General features: G+C 45.9%; 1 protein-coding gene across 7 annotated transcripts in view; it reads right to left on the bottom strand.

The window, feature by feature from the left end:
• Positions 1–12,215: 12,215 nt before the first annotated feature.
• SEMA6B (semaphorin 6B) overlaps positions 12,216–23,206 on the bottom strand; it is a 133,418-nt gene continuing 122,427 nt past the window's right edge. For all 7 annotated transcript variants that reach the window (XM_042479530.1, XM_042479531.1, XM_042479525.1 and 4 more), the window contains exons 13-17: positions 19,404–19,598; positions 18,816–18,956; positions 16,905–16,982; positions 16,273–16,331; positions 12,216–16,074 (exon numbers count right to left, since the gene is read on the bottom strand). In XM_042479530.1, the coding sequence (XP_042335464.1) occupies positions 15,041–16,074; positions 16,273–16,331; positions 16,905–16,982; positions 18,816–18,956; positions 19,404–19,598 (1,507 nt within the window). In that variant the 3' untranslated portion in view covers positions 12,216–15,040. The remainder of the gene's footprint in view (positions 16,075–16,272; positions 16,332–16,904; positions 16,983–18,815; positions 18,957–19,403; positions 19,599–23,206) is intronic.

Here is a 23,206-nt window from a genome sequence, read left to right as displayed (position 1 = left end):
CATCACAAGACCCACAAGGGCCAACCAGTGGCCAACCAATGAGGCCAATGCACTCTACATGCCCCCCAGTGAAGTCTCCACCTGTTTTATGATTGAGGAGAGTATGGCGAGGCCAACAATGCAATAAAGTGTCTTGTTTTATGGGCCGTAAAGTCAGCTTTGACTGATGGCAGGCCTATGAGTCAGAGACCGCCAAGGGTCACCCGCAGCCCAGCTGATGTCTTTGCAAACCCAAAGCAATCATGGCTTCCTTGATTGAGTCAATCCGTCTGTCATGCGGCCTTCCGCTTTTCCTAGGACTTTCCCAAGCGCAATTGTCTTTTCCAGTGAGTCATAGTGTCTCATGTGCTCAGGTATGTCCTAAGTATGATTAATATCTAGGGAGAGTTCAGGCCTGAGTTGCTCCAAGACCCATTTGTTGGCCTTTTGGACAAGTCTGTGGTTTTCTCCGCACCAGTCTCCACCTTTCCATTGAGCTGATTTTCTTCCTCTCAGCTTTCTTCCCTGTCCAGCTTTCCCGGCATTTGTCAACTGGATTTTGCCAGTTCCTTCCTCTGAAATAGAGCCTATAGCAGCTGGGATTCGTTGGCTGTATCCCATCCGAAGACTAACCAGGGTTGACCTTGCTTAGCCAAGATCAGACTGGATCTGGTGCCTTTGGGGTATTTTGTGTGTGTGCCTTCAAGTCGCCTTACGGTGACCCCATGAATTTTCCTAGGGTTTTCTTAGGCAAGGAAGACCCAGAAGTGGTTTTGCCAGTTCCTTCCTCTGTAACAGAGCCAACAGCACCTTGGATTCCTTGTCAGTCTCCCATCCAAGGACTATCCAGGGATGACTCTACTTAGCTTCCAAGAGTAGACCTGATCTGATGCCTTTGGGGTATTTGTAGGTGTATTTGTCTTCAAGGCAAGGAAGACTCAGAGGTAGTTTGGCCAGTTCCTTCCTCTGAAACAGAGCCTGCAGCACCAAGGATTGGTTAATGGGTCTCCCATCTAAGGACTAACCATGGCTGACCCAGCTTAACCTTCAGAAAGGGTATGTCTTCAAATCCACTTCTGATGTCCCCATGAATTTCACAGGGTTTTCTTAGGCAAGGAAGACTCAGAAGTGGTTTGGCCATTTCCTTCCTCTGAAATTTCACCAACAGCAGCTGAGATTTGTTGGTGGCCTCCCATCCAAGGGCTAACCAAGGCTGACCCTGCTTAGCTTCCAGATAGACTCTGTTGCCTTTGGGACATTTAGGCCACGTAGTAAAATACGATATACTGATATGATATGACTAAATGATACAATATGATTAAAATATGATATTATATCTGTGTGTCTGTGCCTTCAAGTGACCTGTTCACTTATGGGCACCCCATGGATTTCAGAGGGTTTTCTTAGGCAACGAAGACACAGAGATGGATTTTTTTTGCAGAGCTGGAAATAAGTTTGGGGCTTTCTTTTGCAAGCTCTGGGTAACAGGGTTGTGGGAGTCAGAAATCCCCATTTTCTCAACAGCTCACTCCTCCAATTTTGGCCAACAAATAAATTGGGCAAGGTTATTTGATTTCCCAGAATGGATGTCCTACAAAGTCTGAGAGTTGTGTTCATCCACAACAACCACCAGGTGGCAGCCTTGTTGTGGCTGTGAATGAAGACATTGGACTAGTTCAAGATTTTTGATTCCTTGGTTCCAAAGAGTGTCACCAAAGCCAAGAAATCAGAAAGAAATAACACCAAAAATAGGAATCGGAGGAACAGTTGCGATGGAACTAGATAAGATCCCCAAGTGAGATTCAACTGCTGGTGTCGTTGTATGCCTTCAAGTCATTTCCAACTTATGTGAAGCTATCACAGGAGTTTCTTGCCAAGGTTCATCAGAGGAGGTTTGCTGTTGCCTTCCTCTGAAGCTGAGAGAGTGTGACTTGCCCAAGGTCTCGCAGTAGGTTTCCATGGCCAAGCAGGGTTATGAAAGCTAGACAGTGAAGCAAGCTGGTAGGAAAGCAACCGACTCATCTCTGGTGCCGGAAGAGAGTTGTATGGATACTATTGGATTGCCAGAAAGACGGTTCAATGGGTCTGGGAGCAAACGGAGCCCGAAATCATACTAGAAGTCCAGATGACTCAACTGAGGTTTATGATATGGACAGATCATGGGTTGACATGACTCACTGGAAAAGATGATAATGTTTGGTACGGTGGAAGACAGGAGGAAAAGAGGAAGATGGAATTCAAGGTGGACTGATACTATCAAAGAAGCTCTGAATTTGCAAGACTTGGGAGGGGAGTGGATGACTGGGACTCAAGGAAGGAAGGAAGGAAGGAAGGAAGGAAGGAAGGAAGGAAGGAAGGCCCTGAATTTGCAAGACCTGAGTAAGACAGTGGATGACTGGAATTCAAGGAAGGAAGGAAGGAAGGAAGGAAGGAAGGAAGGAAGGAAGGAAGGTTCTGAATTTACAAGATCTGGACAGTGGATGACTGGGACTCAAGAAAGAAAGAAAGAAAGAAAGAGAGAGAGAGAGAGAGAGAATAGAGGAGATGATGAGAAAGAAAAAAGAAGGGAAAAGAGAAATAGAAAGTGGAGAAGAGAGAAAGGGAGAGAAAGGGATAGGAGAGAGAAAAGGATAGTAAAATAAAGAGAGAGAAAGGATAGAAGGGCTAGAGAGAGACAGTAAGAGAGGGAAGGGGGAAAGAAAGGAAAGGTAAGGGTGATAAAGACAGAAGGAGAAAGGGAAAGAAAGAGAGAGGAAAAGAAGGGGGGATGAAGAGATGAAGGGGAGATAAAAGAAAGGAAGAAGGGGCCAGGAGGAAAAACAGAGAGGAGAGGAGAGGAAGGAAGGAAATGAAATGAGAGAATGAGATGGGAAAAGAGAGAAGGAGGCAGAAAGAAAAGAAGAGAAAAACAAAGAATATGAGGAAGGAAAGAAGAGAAAGAGGTAGTGAGAGAGAAACAAACAAAAAAGAAAGGTAACAAAATAGGAAGGAAGGAAGGAAGGAGAGACAGAGAAGAGGAGAAAGATGAGAAAGGAGGAGAGAGAGAAATGGAGGCCTGCTGAAAGTGGCCTGGCTGAACTAAATAAAAACAAAAACAAATCTTATATGAATTGAAGCCAGGCTGGCCAGGACAATCCTCACGGGTTGCTCCCACATAGGGACCCCCATAGGAAAAGGGGGTGCCTTTCTTGCACCTGACTTTGACCCCTCTGGGTGCCATCCTCTCGCCTCTCCGCAGCCGGGAGCCTCTATGAAGCATTTCATCGTGTTAGCGATATTGTTTTCTGCTTTAGTGGCTCCCAGGGAGCAATCCAGCTGGAGATTTATCGCTGGGCTAAAATCACCTTCCCTTCCTTAAGTGAGCCATCCATAGTTGGTGATCAGGGACCCCCCTCCCTTTCCTGGAAAAACACAAATTCAATCTCGCTCGGCCTACGGAGCAAATCCATTTTGAGCCGACAGCTGCCTGCCTAGTCTGGCAGCACAGTTCTCATTGCCCTTCCCTTCCTTCTGACCTTTGTTGCAGAGGGTTGCACAGTGCCATGCGCAGGTGGAGGGATCTGTGGCCAAAATGGCCACTTATGGCCCAGTGGCCGGCTGGTTTAAATTCGGTTGTCCCTTTTGCAGTCGTGTGTCTTTGCTTGGAGACCCTAATGCTGGAAGGTCAACCAGTCCAATGTCATTCTGCCATGCAGGAAGACACAATCCAAGCACTCTTAAGTAGCCATGCATCGTTGTTGTTGTTGTTGTTGTTGTTGTTGTTGTTGTTGTAAACTGCAGTCAAGTCAACTTTAGGAGATCAGGAGGGAACCAAAATTTGGGAGCCGCCACCAAGTAGGCCCTCTTCCACATCTTCATGAAAATCATCTTGTTATCCACTGGGGTGTGGTTCCAAGATCCCCCGTGGATAACAAAATCTGTGGATGCTCAAGTCCCATTAATGACATAGCAAAAGGGTGTTCCTTATTAAAAAAAATGGAAAATCAAGGTTGGATATTTGAAATTTATACTCTTTTTGAACATTTTCAAAATGTGGATGCTTGAATCCGTGTATAAGAAATCCGTGTATAAGAAGGGTGGTCTGTACTTTCCCTTGAAACTGGGGGAAAAACTGTCTCCAAAATTTGGAGTCCTATAGGGATATTGCCAGGTTCCAGCCCCCGCCGTCCTTCACTGTTGGCTGAGGCTGATGGGAGTTGCAGTCCAGCAATGTTTGGAAGGCAATAGCTTGCCCACTTGTGACCCAAATGCCCTTGTTTTTTGCGGAGCCCCAACCCTCAGCAATGGTTTTATTTTGCTCATCCTTACTGGCTTGTTGCAAAGCCTAGGGACCTAAAATGCTAAATGGTAGATCCCTTATATAATAAGGGACATTTGCCAATCCTATAAGGGACAGGCTTTCTGGCCCCCAAATCCTATAATAAGGGACAAGTTTTCCATTCCTTAAATAAAGGGCATCTCCTATAATATGGGACATATGCCAGTCCTATAAGGGACAAGCTTTCCAGTCCTTAAAAGTAGGGATCTCTCTTATGCTAAGGGACATTTGCCAGTCCTATAATGGACAAGCATTTTGGCCCCCAAATAAGGGCCATCCCTTATAATAAGGGACACAGGTAAGCCCTGTAAGGACCTTCAAAGCAGGGACACCCATTATAATAAGGGATGCTTGGCAGTCCTATATGGGACAAGGTTTCTGGTCCTTATTAAAATACACTGGGGCATCAGCTATTGGCGTTTCAGTAGCCAAAGCCTTATGCCAGTCGTCCGCTGGAGAGCCAGAAACCGCTGCTTCATTCTTTGGCCGTCCGAGCCTTTAATAGGCCGTAATGTTTGCAATTTGAAAACGGCCTCGTAATAGCAGCCAGCTGCTCGTCCATGTTTATGGTACAGAAGGCTCGCCGGGGCGGCGTTTGGCCTATTTATTATGGCTGCTTTTTTAGTGCTGGATTGCAAGAGATACCTGGGGGAACATCGGCAATTCATTTATTCCTTGCTGTCCTGTGCTGCAGAACGGTGCTCTGGAGACTTATGCGAGGAGGAGATTGCATGTAGGTACGGGTTTTGAAAGGCCAAATGTGGCCCCCAGACCTGAATTTTGCAGCCCCTGAAGACTACCCGAACCACCCTCATCCCCAGTTTAGGAACCGGGAATAGGATTTATAGCCTGGTCTGAAGTCTGCAATTTTCACGGATCATCTCCAGATGGCAGAAGAAGGTGCAAATTCTCTAGTTTTTGGGAGTTCGGCTCTTAGCAAGAGAAGACTGAACTTTGTCCACCTCTCCCCCAAACTGCCCAACCTTCCTTGAACAAAAAGGCTGAAAACATTGCCAGGAAGTGATGTGATGTTACTTCCTGCGCTCCAGGATGTACCAGCATAGCTCACGACAGGGAAGAGGTGTGAAAATGGCCCTCCGCCATATTATAGGGTCATCCAGCATGGCATAATGGTTTGAGCATTGGACTATGACTCTGGAGAACAGGGTTCAAATGCCGGCTCAGCCACGGAAACCCATGATCATGGGGAAGTCACACTCTCTCAGCCCCAGAGGATAACAATGGCAAACCCCCTCTGAGGAAGAAAGTTGCCAAGAAAATCCCATGATAGGTTCTCCTTAGTGTCCCCATAAGTCAGAAATGACTTGAAGGCACAGAACAAGAATATTAAAGGAAGTGTTATCTGCCTCTTTCTTGTCCAGAACTGTCCCTGATTTTCATCTGCCAAACCTACATACTTGGTCATTTTTGGCCTATTAAACATTGGAAGACACAGATGTGTGTGTGTGTGTGTGTGTGTGATCAAAAGCCATGTTTTGTACCTTTTGAGATATCCTAGAGAGAAGACTCTTGGACTGATGCGAACCTTTGCAGTCTGAGACTTAGTTGATGCAAAATTCTCGCACGGTTGCGTTGCACAACAAACAGCGGTTTCATGTCCGTTCTGTCGTGTGTCGGTTGCGCGGCCTGTGTCTGCCCAGAAAATACCGCTTTCTGCACAAAGCAACCATGCACGGCTTTTTAAAGTCTCCGAGTGCCAATAGTATTTCAAGCGTGCGCCGTTTTCGAAGAGTTGCTCACAGTCAGGAGAAAATTGCTAAAATTACTCATTCCTTCCTCCGAGAAGAAAATACGTGAAGTATTATATCCCTGCTTTGGAAATGGTTCTTAGGGCCAGTTTTGCTGGCAATGGGGGAATTCTTTCTTGCTTGGGCATACGAAGAGGCTTTACTGAGCAACCGATGAAAGGAAATGAAAGGAAACGAAAGAGCCCATCTGTCACTTTTGGGATGGCTTTTGGGTTGGAGCTGGGAGACGCAGCAGTTTCAAAGCCATAACCATAAAAACCGGAGATAGATGTTGCACTTACAACTCGAGGCTGGCTCTAGACCATTGGACCTGGTCTCCTCTGGTATGGCTTGGTTCAAATAAATTTGCAAGGAGAGGTCCTAGTTCTTAACATGACTCTGAACATTAGGTTGTGGAAAGGATACAGACCCCAGATCTGGGCTTCCATGCTTCCTCAAACAGCCATGCTCATTGCCGCATGATTTCTAATAACATCATAGCGTTGGAAGGGACCCCAAGAGGCAGGGACCCCTTACCAGGCAGGAATACACAAGTTTTAGGGCTTCCCAACTTTTTATATCAGTTCTTCCAAGGCTCTGCTGTGTTGTTGCGGTGTGTCAAGTCATCTCCAACTCATGACAACCCTTGTTACAGTTGCTGTGTGCCTTCAAGTCATTTCCAACTTATGGAGATCCTATCATGGGGTTTTCTTGGCATGTTTCTTCAGAGAGGGTTTGCCATTGCCCGCTTCTGAGGCTGAGAGTATGTGACTGGCCAAAGTCACTTCGTTGGATTTCCATGGCCAAGCCGGGATTGGAACCCTGGTCTCCAGAGTCACAATCCAACATCTAAACCATTACACTGGTTCTCTTTGGCAACCCTAAGGCCAACTTGTTATAATTCTTCATGGCAAGTTTTCTGCCGAGGAGGTTTGCGCTGAAACCGTTTCATGCATTTTGTTTATGGCTCCAAGTAACAGAGGCCTCTCCGAATCCAAGGAGCTGAAGGCTGTGAAGACAACTGAGGAATCTTTAGTAAGACTTAAGGATGCAGATCCATCCTATGACGTTCACCAAAGAAATAAGGAAAGGCTTTGTAGGTCCTAGAATCTGTTAAATAGGAATTGCTGACTAGTTAAGCACCTGGGGTTCAGAGGCAGCTGCACCAAAGACCTTCAGCACCTAAGATAGCTTCTAGGAAGCCTGAATTGAAACCTGCAGGGGATTCATCCCTTCACTGATGTTGGACCTTTGTGGTGGCTGAATTCTGCCACCACAAAGACCTAGCCATGTCAGCCTGGAAAATCAGTCTGCAAAGGGATCTTGGAGCATCTTTGGGACTCATTGAAAGAAAGAAGCTGGTAGCATGAGCTTTCCAAGACTTGAGTCTACTTCCTCAGATGCAAAGGGATCTTGTAGTACCATTGAGATGCACGGGAAGAAAGAAGCTGGTGGCATGAGCTTTTGTAGACTTCAGCATACTTTCTCAGATGCATGTTTGTTGAGGAGAAGCCAAAGACAGATCTCAATAAGTCACTTGTGCATGAGAACGTCAATTGCAATCCCAAACTTGCTGCAAGATCCATTTGCATAACTTGGCCTCCAATTCATTTAAGGGAGCTGTCCAAGGTACTGGAATGGGGAGGAAAGAAGGATAGGCTTCCAGCTCTTGGCTTGCTTTAGTATCCTAGAGTTGGAAGGGAACCCAAGGGCCATCCAACCCAACCCCCTTCTGCCATAAAGGAAGACACAAACAAACCTTTCTTGACAGATGGCCATCCAGCCTCTGTTTAAAAGCCTCCAAAGAAGGAGACTCCCACCCTCTGAGGCAGCATCTTCCACTGTCCAGCAGCTCTTATCCTCAAGTTCTTCCTAATGTTTATGTGGAATCCTTTCCCTGTAGTTTGCATCCATTGCTTCCATTGCTCCATTGTGTCCTATTCTCTGGAGCAGCAGAAAACAAGCTTGCACCATCCTCAATTGGACATTATTTCAAATCTTTAACCAGGGCTATCATATCATCTCTTAACCTTCTCTTCTCCATGTTAAACTTACCCAGCCCCTTGAGCCACATTAAACTGGCGTTCAAACTTGCATCGGCCACTACTCTGGTTTGCAAGAAGTGCACAAAAGGAATGTGTATTACTTTCTGGGAAAAGCCTCCAAGTTTTTGCAGTCTGATCCTAAACAAGGACAGAAAGCAAAATGCAGGAGGGAGTCAGAGCAATGCAAATAATAATGGTATTGACATAGCTTTTCACATCCTTACTTTAAGGCAGAGGAGCATGGCGAGGAAACCAAGATTGCCCTTCTGCACACATACTTGTATCAATCCATTTTCTTTTTCTCCTTCTTTTTGTGGTTCGCTAATTGACAGCTTGGGAAAAAGAAAAATAGAATCAAATCTCCAAAGCTATTTTCAGCTTGCTGGTTTTATTTTTTGGGGGGGAGGAAGGGGGGGGTTCTTCAAAAACAGACGCATCCCCAATTGTTCCTTCTGCTAGCTTAAACACAACCTACGCTTGCTCTATTTATTCCTTTCCCTTCTTTTATTATGTTTATTATTATTTAAATTCCTCTCGCAGGTGGATCTCATCTCAAAGCGGAGGCGCGGATTTTCGGCGGAGGGAATTTGCCACAGCTCGAGCTAATGGGCAATTTCAGAAGACCAAAAGAAAGGAGAAAATGCAAATGAAGTGTAATACGATTTTTAAAAACAATAACAACAACAACAACAACATTACTTGAAGATTTAACTCATGCCTGCTGGGGAATAGTGGGAGTTGTAGTCTAACGTTTACCAGATTGAAAGATCAGCCAAGTTCCTGCATGGGATGCATAGCTGCAATCTTGTAGGTATGCTTCTCCTCCTGATTTAAGAGTCTTAGTAGATTGCAAGCTAAACCTGAGCCAAGAAGGTTAATGCAGCAGCTAAAAAAGCCAATGCTATTCTAGACTAATAGGAGTGTGGCGCCTAGATCTAGGGAAGTCATAGTTCCACTCTATTCTGCTTTGCTCAAATCTGCTCTGGAATATTGCGTCTAAATCTGAACACAATTCAAGAAGGATGTTGAGAAGCTGGAGTGTGTCCAGAGGACCAAAACAGTGGAAAGTCTGAAAATCACCAAACCCTATGAGGAGCAACTTTGGGATCTTGGTATGTTTAGCCTGGAGAAGAGAAGATTAAAGCTTGACATCACAGCCCTGTTTTCAAGATCTGAAGATGGAGCAAGCTTCTTTTCTGCTGTTCCAGAGACTAGGAGATGGAACAATGGATTCAAGCTACAAGAAAAGAGATTCCAGTGTGCACTTCTGATGCACACTGGACATGGGTCCTGGGCTTTTCTGATGTGGATTGGGTTCTGCCAATCAGCTCCAGCATTTCTTAGCCAGTGTTCGGACCTTGGTGCCCAGTGTACCTTGGGTCATAGCCTACCAGCCACTCCACCATTTTGCAATGGAGGCCCATCCATGGTAACATCCCAGCAGCCCTTAGGTCAGTGATTTACAGACTCTGGTCCACCAGGTATTTTGGACAGCATCTCCCAGGAGCCTCAGATATCTCAGCCAATGGTCTGGGATCCTGGGAGCTGAGGTACAAAACGCCTGGAAGGCTGGACTTTTGGAATCACTGCCTTAAGGGAAGATGGACGCTGCAAAACCGCTTAGTTCTCCAATTCCTGCATGCTGAAGTCTCCTTATGAAGACATAGGGTCCAACCGAATTCCAGCCAAACTTGGTCTTTTAATTGGATTTCTGGTCTAATGGTCTATTGATTTTTTGGATTTATATCTCACCTTCCCCCCCTAAAACATGTGTGCTCCATATTGTTTCAGCTGTCCTGACTTAGATTGCCAGCCACTTTTGGGTCCAGTTTGGATTTATAGCATTTGGACTGGCAGGATTTGTTCAGAGGAGCACATGTGTTTTGGGGGGAAAGGTGAGATAGAAATGCAAGAAATCAATAAACCATTAGACCAGAAATCCAATTAAAAGACCAAAGTTTGGTTAGAATTTGGCGTGGAACCTAAGGAGACTTAGGTTTGCAGGAACTGGAGAACTGAGCAGTTTTGCAACATCCATCTTCACCTAAGGCAGTGATTCCCAAATCCTGCCAATCCAAATCCTATAAATCCAAGAGATAGATACTAAATATATAAATGAGAGCCAACAGTGTTGTAGTGCGTTGAGTGATGCTCTGGAGACCAGGGTTCGATTCCCCGCTCGGTCATGAAACCCACTGGGCGACCCTTGGGCAAGTCACACTCTCTCAGCCTCAGGGGAAGGCAAGGGCAAACCTCTGCACAAATCGTGCCAAGATAATCCCGTGATCGATTCGCCTTAGTGTTGACGCAAGTCAGAAATGACTTGAAGGCACACAACAACAACAACAACAGGAAAATCCTGCTTTTCTCCCCAAACCTTTCTGCTCCATATTGTTTCAGCCATTCTGTCTTGACTTGCATGCTCCAGTGTGAGAAAAAAAACAGGATGCAAATCCAATACGAAATAAATAAACCTCTGCAATGATCTACCCAAGTTTAAGGGCTCTCACTCCCTTCTCAGAAGGGACAGGGCTCCCTCCTTCATAGATAGTTTTCATCAATTGCACATCGAACAGATTGCAAAGCGGGCTTAACTCAGTGCACAATGAACACAGTCCACAATGGCACCCAGGACCTTGCTTAGCATGCAGGGAGACAAGCATACTGGTTTTCCTTGCTCTGGTGGCCCAGCTAGGAGGTCCCTCTCCACCAGAAAGGCTAAAAAATGAGTCACCACCAGCCGCTGCTGTGTCATTCTGCGTCTTTGGGTGGTGCATTTCGCCAAAGCAAGATGTGTGTGTGTGTGTGTGTGTGTGTGCGCCTTTGCATGGGTGGGGAGAGATGAACCCACACCGGAGGTGTTAATTCTAACCCCAGCATCCTGGCTGCCTTCCAAGGCCAGTAATTGTCTCTCCTCTCGCCCGCTGTTTCAATTAGATTGGAAAGAGCCAGGCCGGGAAAGCAGAACGGTTGTTGCCACACAGCATCGGCCTCCTGCCTTGTGTGCAAATCTTGCCGGAGAGGCCTTCTGAGCAAGAAAAAGGACCCCGGACTTCATTAGTTCTTTGCTCATGCCAGTTCTATGTTTTAGCAGAAGGGTTTCTAGCACCGCTTGCAGAGCAGACGGCGTAGCAGTGGAGCACACCTCAAAGCATCTTGCTTGCATAAAATTATAGAATCCTAGAGTTGAAAGAGACCTCAAGGGTCATCCAGTCCAACCCCATTCTGCCATGCAGGAATACACAGAGTCAAAGCACCCCCAATGGATGGCCAGCCAGACTCTGTTTCAAAACCTTGGGTGAGTCACACACTCTCAGCCCCAGAAATCCTATGTGAAAGGTTTGCCTTAGGGTTGCCATAAGTCAGAAATGCCTTGAAGGCACACAACAAGAAGGACATATAGCAATCAATCAATCAGTCAGTCAAAAATGCCTTGAAGGCACACAATGACATGTATGAAGGCACATAATAAAAGGGCATATATCAGCCAGCCAGCCAGTCAGTCAGCCTTGGAGTCACACAATGACATATATCAATCAATCAATCAATCAGTCAGAAATGCATCGAATGCACACAACAATGACATGTACAATAAATCAATCAGCTAGTCAGTCAGAAATGCCTTGAAGCCACACAACAACGACATATGTCTATCAACCAATTAATCAATTAATCAGTCAGAAATGCCATGAAGGCACACAATAACAAGGACATATATCAATCAAACAGTCAATCATTCAAGTCAGAATGCCTTGGAGTCACACAACAATGGCACATATCAATCAATCAATCAAATCAGTCAAAAATGCCTTGAAGGCACACAACAATATATGTCAATCAGTCAATTAATCAATCAATCAATCAATCAATCAATCAGTCAGTCAGAAATACCATGAAGGCACAGAACAAGGACATATATCAATCAGTCAATCAGTCAGTCAGTATGCCTTGAAAGCACACAACATATGTCAATCAATTAATTAATTAATCAATCAATCAGTCAGAAATGCCACAAAGGCACATAAGAACAAGGACGTGAATCAATCAATCAATCAAAGAGAAGTGGGGGGGGGAAGCAGCAAACAAACAGCCGAGGCAGGAGAGGCCCCTCATTGTAAACAAAGGTTTATTGGAAGGGAGAGAATCTTTGTTTTCTCCAGAGTGATACAGAGAAGTTTTTGTACTGCTGTCGCATGCAGGAGAGACGGGCATATTTAAAAGATGAGAAACTTCCAGGGGTGAGGGGAGCACAGGTCACGAGAGAACGCATGTCACACCCGCCCGGCTCTTGTCTCAAGGCCCACATGCTTCCCACACCCTATTTACAGTGTGCTTATTTTTTATTTTATTGTTCCCCCTTTAGTGGGGGAGAAAGAGGCAACACCCCGGGAATGAACGGGGGTCACAGATTCGGGGGGAGCCAGTATGGACCTGTATCCCTGGTTGAGCTAAATGTCCCCCAAACCCTTCCCTCTCTGCTCCCTCAAACACCCTATTGAGAACCTCCTCCCCTAAGTGCATTTATGACGGGCCAAACATGTCAAGCATCTCTCTTTCTCTCCCCCCCGCAAGCCCCTCCACAATCCCAAAAATTAAACCCTGGCGTAACAAAAATAGACTAAGAGCATCACCGGATCCAACCGATAGTTAATCCGTTCTGGCTTGGAGTGTGGGAAAATTGGGACTATGAGTCCCAGCATCCCCAAAGGAGCCATGAGCCAAAGGTCAGCCTCTGAGCTCTTACCTAGAAAAATCACATCTACGTTTCGGCGCTTGGACCCTTTTCCCAAATTTTGAGATGTTGGGGTATTTAGAAATATCCCATGACGGCCTCCCAGAAATTTGATCAATGGAGGAGGAAAGGGAAATACTTGTTAAGAATACGAGTGCGGACTGAGGATACACCTGAGCATCTTTCTCCATGGGCATCTTCAGTTTTGATTTTCATGTTCATGGGGGTCTGTGATGGAGGCTCTGCTTTATGCATAGAAGGTCCTAGATCCAGTCCCTGCATCTCCAGGGAAAGCCCTATTTGAAATATTGGAGTGTTGCAGCCAGACATACTATAGATAATACTGAAGAGGATAAGCCCAAGGCAGCTTTTTTGCATTCCTTGAACAAGAAACCTGGGGCCACTGCAAAATCTTAACTGGGGCCAGTGATCCCAGTCATTCAGGTCTCTAGTTTTTCTATGTTCTCAAGCCTCCAGAGATTTTAGAAGGAACATTAAAATATATCCTTGCATACAAATATATTCATATATCTGTGCTGAAGTGGTCTGGGCTGGAATAATGATGGTTTTGATCCTGACTGTGGAATGCTATGGATCAAAACTGGTTCAGAACCCATTAGAGTCCTGTGGTTCTCAACATTCTTAATTCTGCAACCCTTTAATACAGTTCTTAATGTTGTGGCCACCCCCAACCATATAATTGCAATGTCTCAGTCCCTAAGACCATTGGAAATATGTGTTTTCCTATGGTCTTAAGCGACCCCTGTGAAAGGGTCTTTCGATCCCCAAAGGGGTTGCGACCCACAGGTTGAGAACTGCTGCATTAGACCATCAGGGCTCCCAGTTGAATTCTTTAGGAAGTTGGGATTCATTCCTGGCTCCATGTCCCACCTTTACCCCGAATCCAAAAAATCTACTTGAACGATAGCCCTATGACTCTTTGATGGAACCCAGAAGATATCAGCTGGAGTCAAAGTGGTGTGAGATCTGCAAAAGCATTCCAAAGCGGGACTGATCCTCACTTCCTGATGGTTAGCACCAATTGAAAACAGAGAGGAAGGACCTCTCCACACAAGGAAATACATGATCCCATAAAGGAAAGGCAGCCTTGGATATGGTGCTATTCTCTATCAAATGGACCAACTGTTCTTATGAGTATATCATTGTGTATGTGTTTTTAAGCAACACATTAGAACCTCACCCCAAAGCAAAAGAAACCAGCATAGGGACAGGAGAAGGAAACCTAGTCTTTGATTCGTCGTTGTTGTTTTTCTTCAAAATATCCCTTTCGCAGCCGGAGACCACGCTCCAAACACTGAATCAAAACAATAGAAGAAGCAAAGTGAGGGGAAGGAGAGAGCGTGACAGTGAGAGAGAGAGAAAATTCAGTAGGGAAGCCCCCGTTTTTGTCCATGGCCTTTTGCAACCCAAGTAAGTTGATGCTGTACCTCCTTTCGCAACTCCCCAAGTGTATCACTCGTTTGCAAATTCTCTATTGAACTGATGCTGTACCTCCTTTCTCAACTTCCCTAATGAGCTGATACCGTAACTCCTTTTGCAACTTCCCTAGCGAGTTGATGCTCTACCTCCTTTTGCAAATACCCTAGCATGTTGATGCTGTAGCTCCTTGTGCCACTCCTCTAGTGTATCTCTTTTTGCAAATTCTCCATCGAATTGATGCCGTACCTCCTTTCGCAACTTCCCTAGCGAGCCGAGGCTTCCTATGACTTCCTCCACCCTCTTCCTTCTGTCGTGTCTCATAGAGTGACAATGGCAATAGAATAGCCAGAGTGGGCAGAACGCAGTATTTGAGCTGGCCTGCCCACCCACCCACCCAACACATGTCTGAGCAGAAGAGGATCACCATAACCGTGAGAAAGAGTTCAACAAGGAAGCGCCAGAATGAAGATTTCCCCCCCAAACTCACACACACACACACTCACACTCACACACAGAAGAGGTCCCCCCCTCTTTTTTTTTTGCCCCAAGCAGCACTTCCCGGATGACCTCCCTCTCCTCAACAATCCATACGCATCGGAGAGGGGGGGAACGCAGGTCTGACATTTCCTCTGTCCCTTCCCACATGGGAACAAGGGTCTCTCGATGGTCGTTTCCCCCCTGCTGTGCCTCTCCTCTTCCTCTCCGCCATGAAACCCCATCCCCTTTTGCGCAAGGAGGGAGGTCACCAAGCCAAGCCAAACCCCCTGGTCCGGCGCCCCTATTTGACCGAGGAGGGAGTCCGCTCAATGCCACTGTATTTCAGAAGGTGGCTCAAGTCCGTGAGGGTGTGATGGGGACCCAGCGTAGGCGCCCGCTGCTGTGCCCGGGCATAGGCCGCTTGGCCCTCCCCGCTGTTGAAAGTGTGGTTGCGCTTCAGATGTGCGTTCACCTTGGTGGCGGCGTTGTTGCTATTTGAGTTCAGCTTTTCGGGGTTCCACTGAGTGGAATCCCCCGTCTCCCCGCTTGGGGCTGAGACCACCCGTCGCCGGTCTGGGCTGTCGTGTGGCGTGATGGGCATCTCGCCACCGTAGGAGCTCCGAGTCCCACAGGGCCGGTGGGAAGGAGGGATTTGCTGCAGCTGTTGCTGTTGGGATGGCCCCCCTCTGGGCCCATCATTGCCGCTCCCCCCACCGCCAGTGCCAATGGGGAGGTAACGCATGTCCAAGGAGAGGTCCCCAGTCCCACCCTCCAGTTCTTGGTCCATCAACATGGAGTGGCAAGAAATAGGCAGGACCCGTCCGGAGCTGATGTGGTGCGATGGTACCGGACTGTGACCGGTATGGAAAAGGATAACAGATGAAGGAGGATCGCCGCCCCGTAAAGATGCATTGATAAGATTGTGGCTGTATTCCCAGCTGCATGGTTTGGGGCATCGCTTCTGTTGCAAGGGGGTCTGCTCTGGGGTTGGGAGCACCCCTGAATCCAGGTCATGTTGACTGACCTTGATGAGTCCCTTGGGCCAGCCATTCTGCATCAATGGAGCCAGCAGGTTCTCCGGTTGACCACCAGGACCGCCTCGGGATCGCCGTTCGCCCAACCGGCTGACACTCACCACCGACTCGCTGTGGGAGAGGATGTTCTCTTTGTCCTTCCGGCGGGCCAACTCCTTCCGGTCACGGTGGCCAATGAACCAACAGACGCTGAAGCCAGAGATCACGGCCCCGATGACGAAGGCTGCCACGGAGGAGATCACCAGTAGGTTGACTGACACCAAACCGTCGGGTTCATCCACAAAGCTTTCAGTCACCAGCCCTGGGGGGGAAAGGAAGAAGGGCAAATTGTGAGGATTATATTGGTAACAGATGGGACTGACTCTATCACTTGACAGAGTGAGCCAGTTGCTTCAGTTGTCTAATATGGAGGGTAGGCAGAACATAGTCAGAGTCCACCCCTCTGTCTTCTTAGGGGCCATGCAACACTTGACCTGCAGATGGACAGATCGCCACGCACCTTCACAATCTCCAAGGTGTGATGTTCTGCCCCCACGAATGTCTTGCTCAAATGCCACTCTGTGAATAGACCAAGACAGGAAAGAGGGATTAAAAGAACCAGAATTAGGGAAAGTGAAAGGGGGGGGGATTGAAGGGATGGGGAGGGATGACAGCATCACCCATGCTGAATTTGACCTAGTGCTTGTAAACCAGTATGATTGGACTTTACCTGCCATGTATCCATCCTCTAGGGTGCATCTACATGTAGAAATAATGCCGTTTGATACCTCTTTAAGTGTGCCTGAACCTACTGGAAAGGGCAAGACTTTTCTTCCTTTCTTCACTATTGAGTTATAAGTGACTAAGTGAAGATGGTGCATTGGAGTGTGGTGGAGTCTCTTCCTTTGGAGGTATTTAAACAGAGCTTGGGGGGGGGGCATCTGTCAGAAGATGGGTTTGAGTCTTCCTGCAGGGCAGAATGGAGTTGGACCGGATGACCCTTGGGTTCCCTTCCAACTCTAGGATTTTCACAATGGTAAACCACAGACCCACACTTTGTAAGGTCCTCCTCTCCCTCACTCTGAAGACCAGAGAAGAGGACCAGCCTTTGAGATCTGAGAACCCCAGGATTATGTCATCATTGTTGGTTACCTGGTATTGGTTTCCAGGAAAATACAGGCACCTTCGGAGGTCCAACCACAGTATGGGTCACGGCTGCCCAAACAGTTTCTGAAAAGCAAAACACAAAGGATTATGTGTGGAGTTTCATCGTTCCCCATATCTGCCAACATTATTTTTATTTATTTATTTATTTACGATATTTATACCCTGCCCTAAAGGCTCTCTTTTCAACATTGCATTGATGAAAACCAGGATGTGGCCAAGCAATGTTGGATACAGTCAAGATGGCTAAACTTATGAATGAGGGGAAAAACAAGCCCAGTGAGGCTGCAGCAGTTTGCTTTTGTTTGTGCCTCCTGGGAAGGGCAAGCTGACAAAACCTTTCCCCACTACTCCGTTCGAAACCCCTTCTGAACAAATTCTGCCAAGAAAGGTCAGAAATGACTTGAAGGCACACTACCATGACAGCAGCAATGACCATTTCTTATGGTGACCATAAGGCAAACCTATCATGGGGTTTTCTGGGGCCGAGAGTGTGTAACTCACCCAGAATCAACAATGGATTTCCATGGTTGAACGGGGATTCAGGGGTTGTAGTCCAACACTCAAACTGGGTGATGCTAACTCTAATGATGGGTACAATTGCCCAAAGGAAAATCCTGCTTGGTCCCATCTCCTTTTTCCCAAGTGAGGCATTATGACAACACCCCCTTTCCATTTTGCCAAATCTTGCCTGGATGGATTTGCCGTCCTTTGCAAAACCTCCAGATTCCCTGGCTTTTGGTTTAGCTTTTTGCAAACTTTTGTTATTCTGTTTTCTCTCTCTCTCCCCCACCTTCTACTTTCATCACCCTATGTTTTGTCTTTAACATTCTCGCCCAGTGTCCTTCCCATCTCCACGATCCGGAGGCTCTAAGTAAGTATCCAACAGCCAAGTTTTGAATAATGGAGCTGACGTCTCCAGCCATTAGGAGGAAATGTTGCCAAATGCTGCAGACGGTGGCAAGCCCCTACGGTGGGTGACGGATGGTTCTAATATTGCTCCGTCGTGGGGATGGCTGACGGCTTTTTGCTGGAATCGGCAGACAACCGTGCAAAACCACACACATGATGCACCATGTCCTCGAAAACACAACCATCCTGGGAATGTCATGGAACAGGCTATACATCTTGGGGCATCCGATATGGAGTTGTTTTTATGAGCACAGTTGGGACCAGGTTGCAAGTGCCTAGGGGTGTACATTCCCAGCAATGTTATCCTTTCACGTAGGGGACAAAGAATTGCAATATTTCCCTCCCTGCTAGGAGAGAAAACAAATATCCCCCTGCAGTATGAAATACTGTATCTCTCTATAGAAGCTGGCTCAAACTTTAGGATCTGCAGGAGTGCATCTACACTGTAGAAATAAGGCAGTTTGACTCCACTTGAAGTGCTGTCACTCCATCCTATGGACTTTTGCAAGGTCTCCCGCCTTCTCTCCCTTTCCAAACTAACATCCCTGGATTTGTGGCTGTGGCTGTGAAACTGGGGTCCAATAGCATTATTTTGAGAGTGTAGATGCACCCTAAGAAATGCGGTTAGAGAATTGTGAAGGTGTGCAAACAGAGCATTGGCAAAGAGTGTCCCAATGTGCATCAGGGTCTACCAGCGCGGATCAACACTTCCAGATGTACAACAGGACCAACACACAACAACGGGTGTGCCTTGGTCCCATTGCGTACAGTCCTGATGTGCCTCAGTTGTTTTGCTGGCACTCCTATGGCGTAACATAATGTAGCTTCACGGGATGTGGACATTACGGAATGGCCCCATTCCAAATCCCGCAGATGCATGTTTGCTTACGAAGACATAAATCCACAACTGTATTCTGGCCTGTGTGTCTTTCTATGCCAAATAATCCCTTGGGAAGATTTTGAGGCATTCGGATACTGAATACTCACTTCATACAGCCAGAATGCTGGTGGCACCTGGCCACAGGGGCACGCACCACGCAGGGCGGGAATGCCAACAGTAGAGAGCCGGTGGCTTTGTCCAGTTCCATGCCCAGCAGTTTCCGTTCATACGCACTGTCCTTGCCACACCTGGAGGATGAGACCAAGAGGTAAGCAATGACCAGGGCCCCATTCAAACTACAGAATCATCTCACTACCATTCCACTTTAACTGCAACGGTTCTGTCCAATGGAATCCTATATTTGGCAGTTTTGAGAAAGGCATTTCCAATTATCGTCCCTTGATCCCTTACCACAAATCAAAGGTTTTCAAAGGAATGCATTTGTATTCCAAGATGTTGAACCTATCTATGGTGGTGATAGGCCCCAGCAGCATGATTAAGTTCACACTAGAACCCAGAACTCCATCTTGTCCCCCTCCTTCTTGAATTGCGATGCCCAGAACTGGACACAATATTCCAGGGGAGGTCTGATGTTCAGTCCCAGAGCTCCATCTTTCCCAATTATGGCTTAGTGTAATGTACAATGATGGCTTTCCGTCTTTTCATTCTTTCTCCCTTTGCCCCTTTCAACTTACCGGTCACTTGGGTATGTTTCAAACTCCTCCAGGAGTAAGCTGTGACTGCTGGCCTTGACGGTTGTAGAGCTGGTGCTGATGTTGGCACGGATGAGAAACTTGAGGACGGTGCCCGTGTCGGAGGCCAGGAAGACCACCGTGTGGTTTCTGCCAGGCCCGGCTGCAGGATCGACCACAATCTTCCGCAGTTGGTACCTGTTTGGGAAAAAGGAAAGGGCCCAGACGAGTCAAAAATGGCACCAAGGTTTGGCTGTCTTAATGGAAAAACCAGTGCAGTCCACGTCAGTGGGGCAATGAGTTTATTCCAAGTTTCCATCCAGACCCCAATAGAGATATCCAATGTGTGGGACCTGGGAATACGGGCATCACTCTCATATATATATATATATATATATATATATATATATGCGCGCATACATGCATACACACACAAACACAAACACACACACAGTCAGCCCTCCATATCCACAATATTTTTTATCCACCGATTAAAGCATCCACACCTTGATAAAACTTCATATATATAAATTCCAAAATCCTAAATCCTTACCGAAACACGGTTCAAAGTTTTATCCTTAACATTTGTATGTACTCATGCGTTTATATGATATGCTGGAATATAAATGTTTCCAACTGGATGTAAGGTCATTTTTCTAAACATTTTATTATTTTACGCTGGCTGTAATGCCGTAATAAATTCATTCATCCAAAAGCAAACCTTATATACCTTCATTGTCTTAAAAACATGTAAAGTCAGTTATGACCAGGTCGGTTTCTCCCTTCATTTCTTTAACATTAATCATGGCTTCTGTGCACTTTGGTCGGCTGATTCAAAGCATCTCTTGTTTTGTGGATTTTGGATGTTGTTGTACTTTTTATTGTACTTTTTGCTACAGAGCTACCCCTGAATATATTAACTTTATATGGTAGGTTTTCCCCCCAGTATAGCAAGATCCCAAACCTTAGCAGACACTTTTAGGGAAATTTGGCTTCCTTTTATTAGTTTGCTTCTTCTTTTTTTATAGTCACAGGCTATAATGAAGATTGATTGATTTATCGATCGATTGATTTTGAATCCTGGTCTCTCTGGGTCGAATATATTATATTGGCTCATTATGGAAAAGTATATTATTAGAAAAAGCAATTCCATCATTTATCTTTGTATTCTTCCATAATGCGCCAATATGGAATATCGGACCCAGAGAGGCCAGGATTCAATAATAAATAACGACAATAGCCCAGCGATTCCCCAAATTTGGTCCTCCAGATTCAGCTCCCAGAATTCCTGACAGCTGGTCAAGGTGGCTGAGGCTTCTGGGAGATGAAGTCCAAAAACACCCAGAAGGCCAAAGTTTGGGAAGCACTGGCATTAGCCCTTTGATAGCTGTTGGAATCCTGGGATCTGTAGTTTGGGGAATGGCTTACAATTCTATCCGACAGAGAGCTCTAGTGTTGGACTAGAACTCTCATATACTTTGATGGATGCATAGACAGTCATGGCAGTGATTATTTTGAGAGAGCTCCATTTAAATGCCGATTAAAACCAGGAATGGATTCACCGCCCCGCTGACCTGGGAGCCACTGTTAAAACCTGAATGAAGATCGCCGCACCACACACACAGACACACAGACACACAAGCTGGCTTCTCTTCCTTCCGTTTGGAAGGAGAAAAACAAAAATCAATTAGCGGGAAGGTTTTCCCCCCCTCTCTTGTTGTTTCATTAAAAGCAGCAATTATCCCCACCAATTAATTCCGGCTGTTTTGCAGACAAAGCCAGCCAAAGCAATTGGGGCGGGTGAGAATGGAGCTCCCAGGGAGCCTGCGGATGTGTCCGCACGCGGCAGAAATAATGCAGTTCGACACCACTTTAGCAGACATGGCTCCATCCTGTGGAATCCTGGGATTTGTAGTCTGGCGAAGTATTCAGTGCCTTACCAAACTGCAAATCCCAAAATTCTGTAGGATGGAGCCGTGGCAGTTAAAGTGGTGTCACACTCTGCTTTATTTACTTCTTTATGATGTTTTTCATTGTGTTGTTCTTTTTAATTTGTAAGCCACTTTGTGGATAAAAGTGGGATTATTATTTACTACTAGTACTAATAATAATAAAGTAATAATAATAATAATAATAATATTTTATTTTTTATCCCACCTCTACAACAGGATCAAAATGGCTTACAACCACAGTAAAATTCGTTCAATATAAGTACATATACAACTTAAAATACCAGCATATCAATAATAAAATATAAGTTAAATAATTAAAACACTTAATTAAAAACAGTCTGAGATGGGAGACAGGAAATCTTGGGTGTGATCAGATGGTCTATTATTATTATTATTATTATTATTATTATTATTATTATTATTATTTCTGCAGTGTGGATGCACACTGAGATGGGGCAGTTGTTTTGCAAAGACTAATTTCCCCTCCTAGGCTGCATCTGCACTGCAGACATAATCCAGTTTGACACCACTTTAACTGCTATGGCTCAATGTTATAGAATCCTGGAAACTGTCATTTTGTGAGACATTTAGCCTTCTCTATCAGAGAGCTCTGGAGCCACAGCCAACTACAAATCCCAGAATCCCATCTCATGGAGCCACGGCAGTCCAAGCGGTGTCAAACTGGATTATTTCTGCAGTGTGGACACAGCCCAAGACACCATAAATCTGAAATGGTGTGTAGCCATTTACGCAGCCTTGTCGCCGAAGTCCAGAGTTTGGATTCCTGGAAATGTCTTTAAAAGTTATTTCCAATTTGAAGGGAACTAAAGCTTGTTCGAAAGAGAGACGCTTCCATCTCACCCGCCGCAGCCCTCTTGTCTCCTGGTGTGTCTTTCTGGCTTGAGAGATACCAGGAACGATGCTTGATTAATTTCACATAAAACAGCAATTAAGGCAGATTTAATTAGCACCAGAACATCTTGGCAGAAGCGCCAAGCAAATTAATGGGGGAAAGTTGTTTTCCTGGCCTTTCCGCACAGGCTGAAGTGGAGAAAGCCTGCGCCCTAAGAGAGGGATTTGCAAAACGGCAACTATTACTTTTGCAACAGACCTATCTAGATTATTGCAGAATATATTCAGGTCTCTTTCCCTGCTCTAATTCTTGCTGGAATCTCTTTTCCTGGAGTTTGCATCCATTGTTCCAGGTCCTGTTCTTTGGAGCAGCAGAAAACAAGCTTGCTCCATCCCCAATATGACATCCCTTCCAATATTTAAATAGGGAGATCGTATCAACTCTTATTTATTTCACTTGCATTTTGGGCAGTGCGTTTTTCCAGAACATCCTATTTGGGGTCTTTTCAAGCCACATTTGTGGGTCATTTCCCAAGCCAACCTTTTATGAAATCGCAGTGAGGTGGTCAAAGGGCCTTCAGCCACAAAATATGGAGCCATGTACAAAGTGACCAGATGTCCTCCTTTTCAAGGACATGTCCTACCATTCCACCTTCTATCTAGGAGGAATCCCAAAATGTCATCTGTGTAGAGCATGACTAAGAAGCCCATTGAGTAGAGGCTGACCAGGCATCCTCCTTTTCCCAGACATCTCCTACACTTCAGCCTTCTGCCCAGGAGGAATCCCAAAATGTCCTCCATGCAGAGCATCACTAGGAAGCTCATTGAGTACAGAATGACCACATGTCCTCCTTTCCCCAGACATCTCCTACATTGCAGCCTTTGGTCCAAGAGGAATCCCAAAATGCCCTCTATGTAGAGCATGACTAAGAAGCATGATTTATATTTCTATGAGTGTTTTTAGCTTTTATATTGCAATGTCCTACACTTTTCTTGAATGCC

The sequence above is a fragment of the Sceloporus undulatus genome, chromosome 7, assembly GCF_019175285.1.
Source record: "Sceloporus undulatus isolate JIND9_A2432 ecotype Alabama chromosome 7, SceUnd_v1.1, whole genome shotgun sequence".
Classification (NCBI taxonomy): Eukaryota; Metazoa; Chordata; class Lepidosauria; order Squamata; family Phrynosomatidae; genus Sceloporus; species Sceloporus undulatus.
This window is presented reverse-complemented; position numbering and strand designations above follow the sequence as displayed.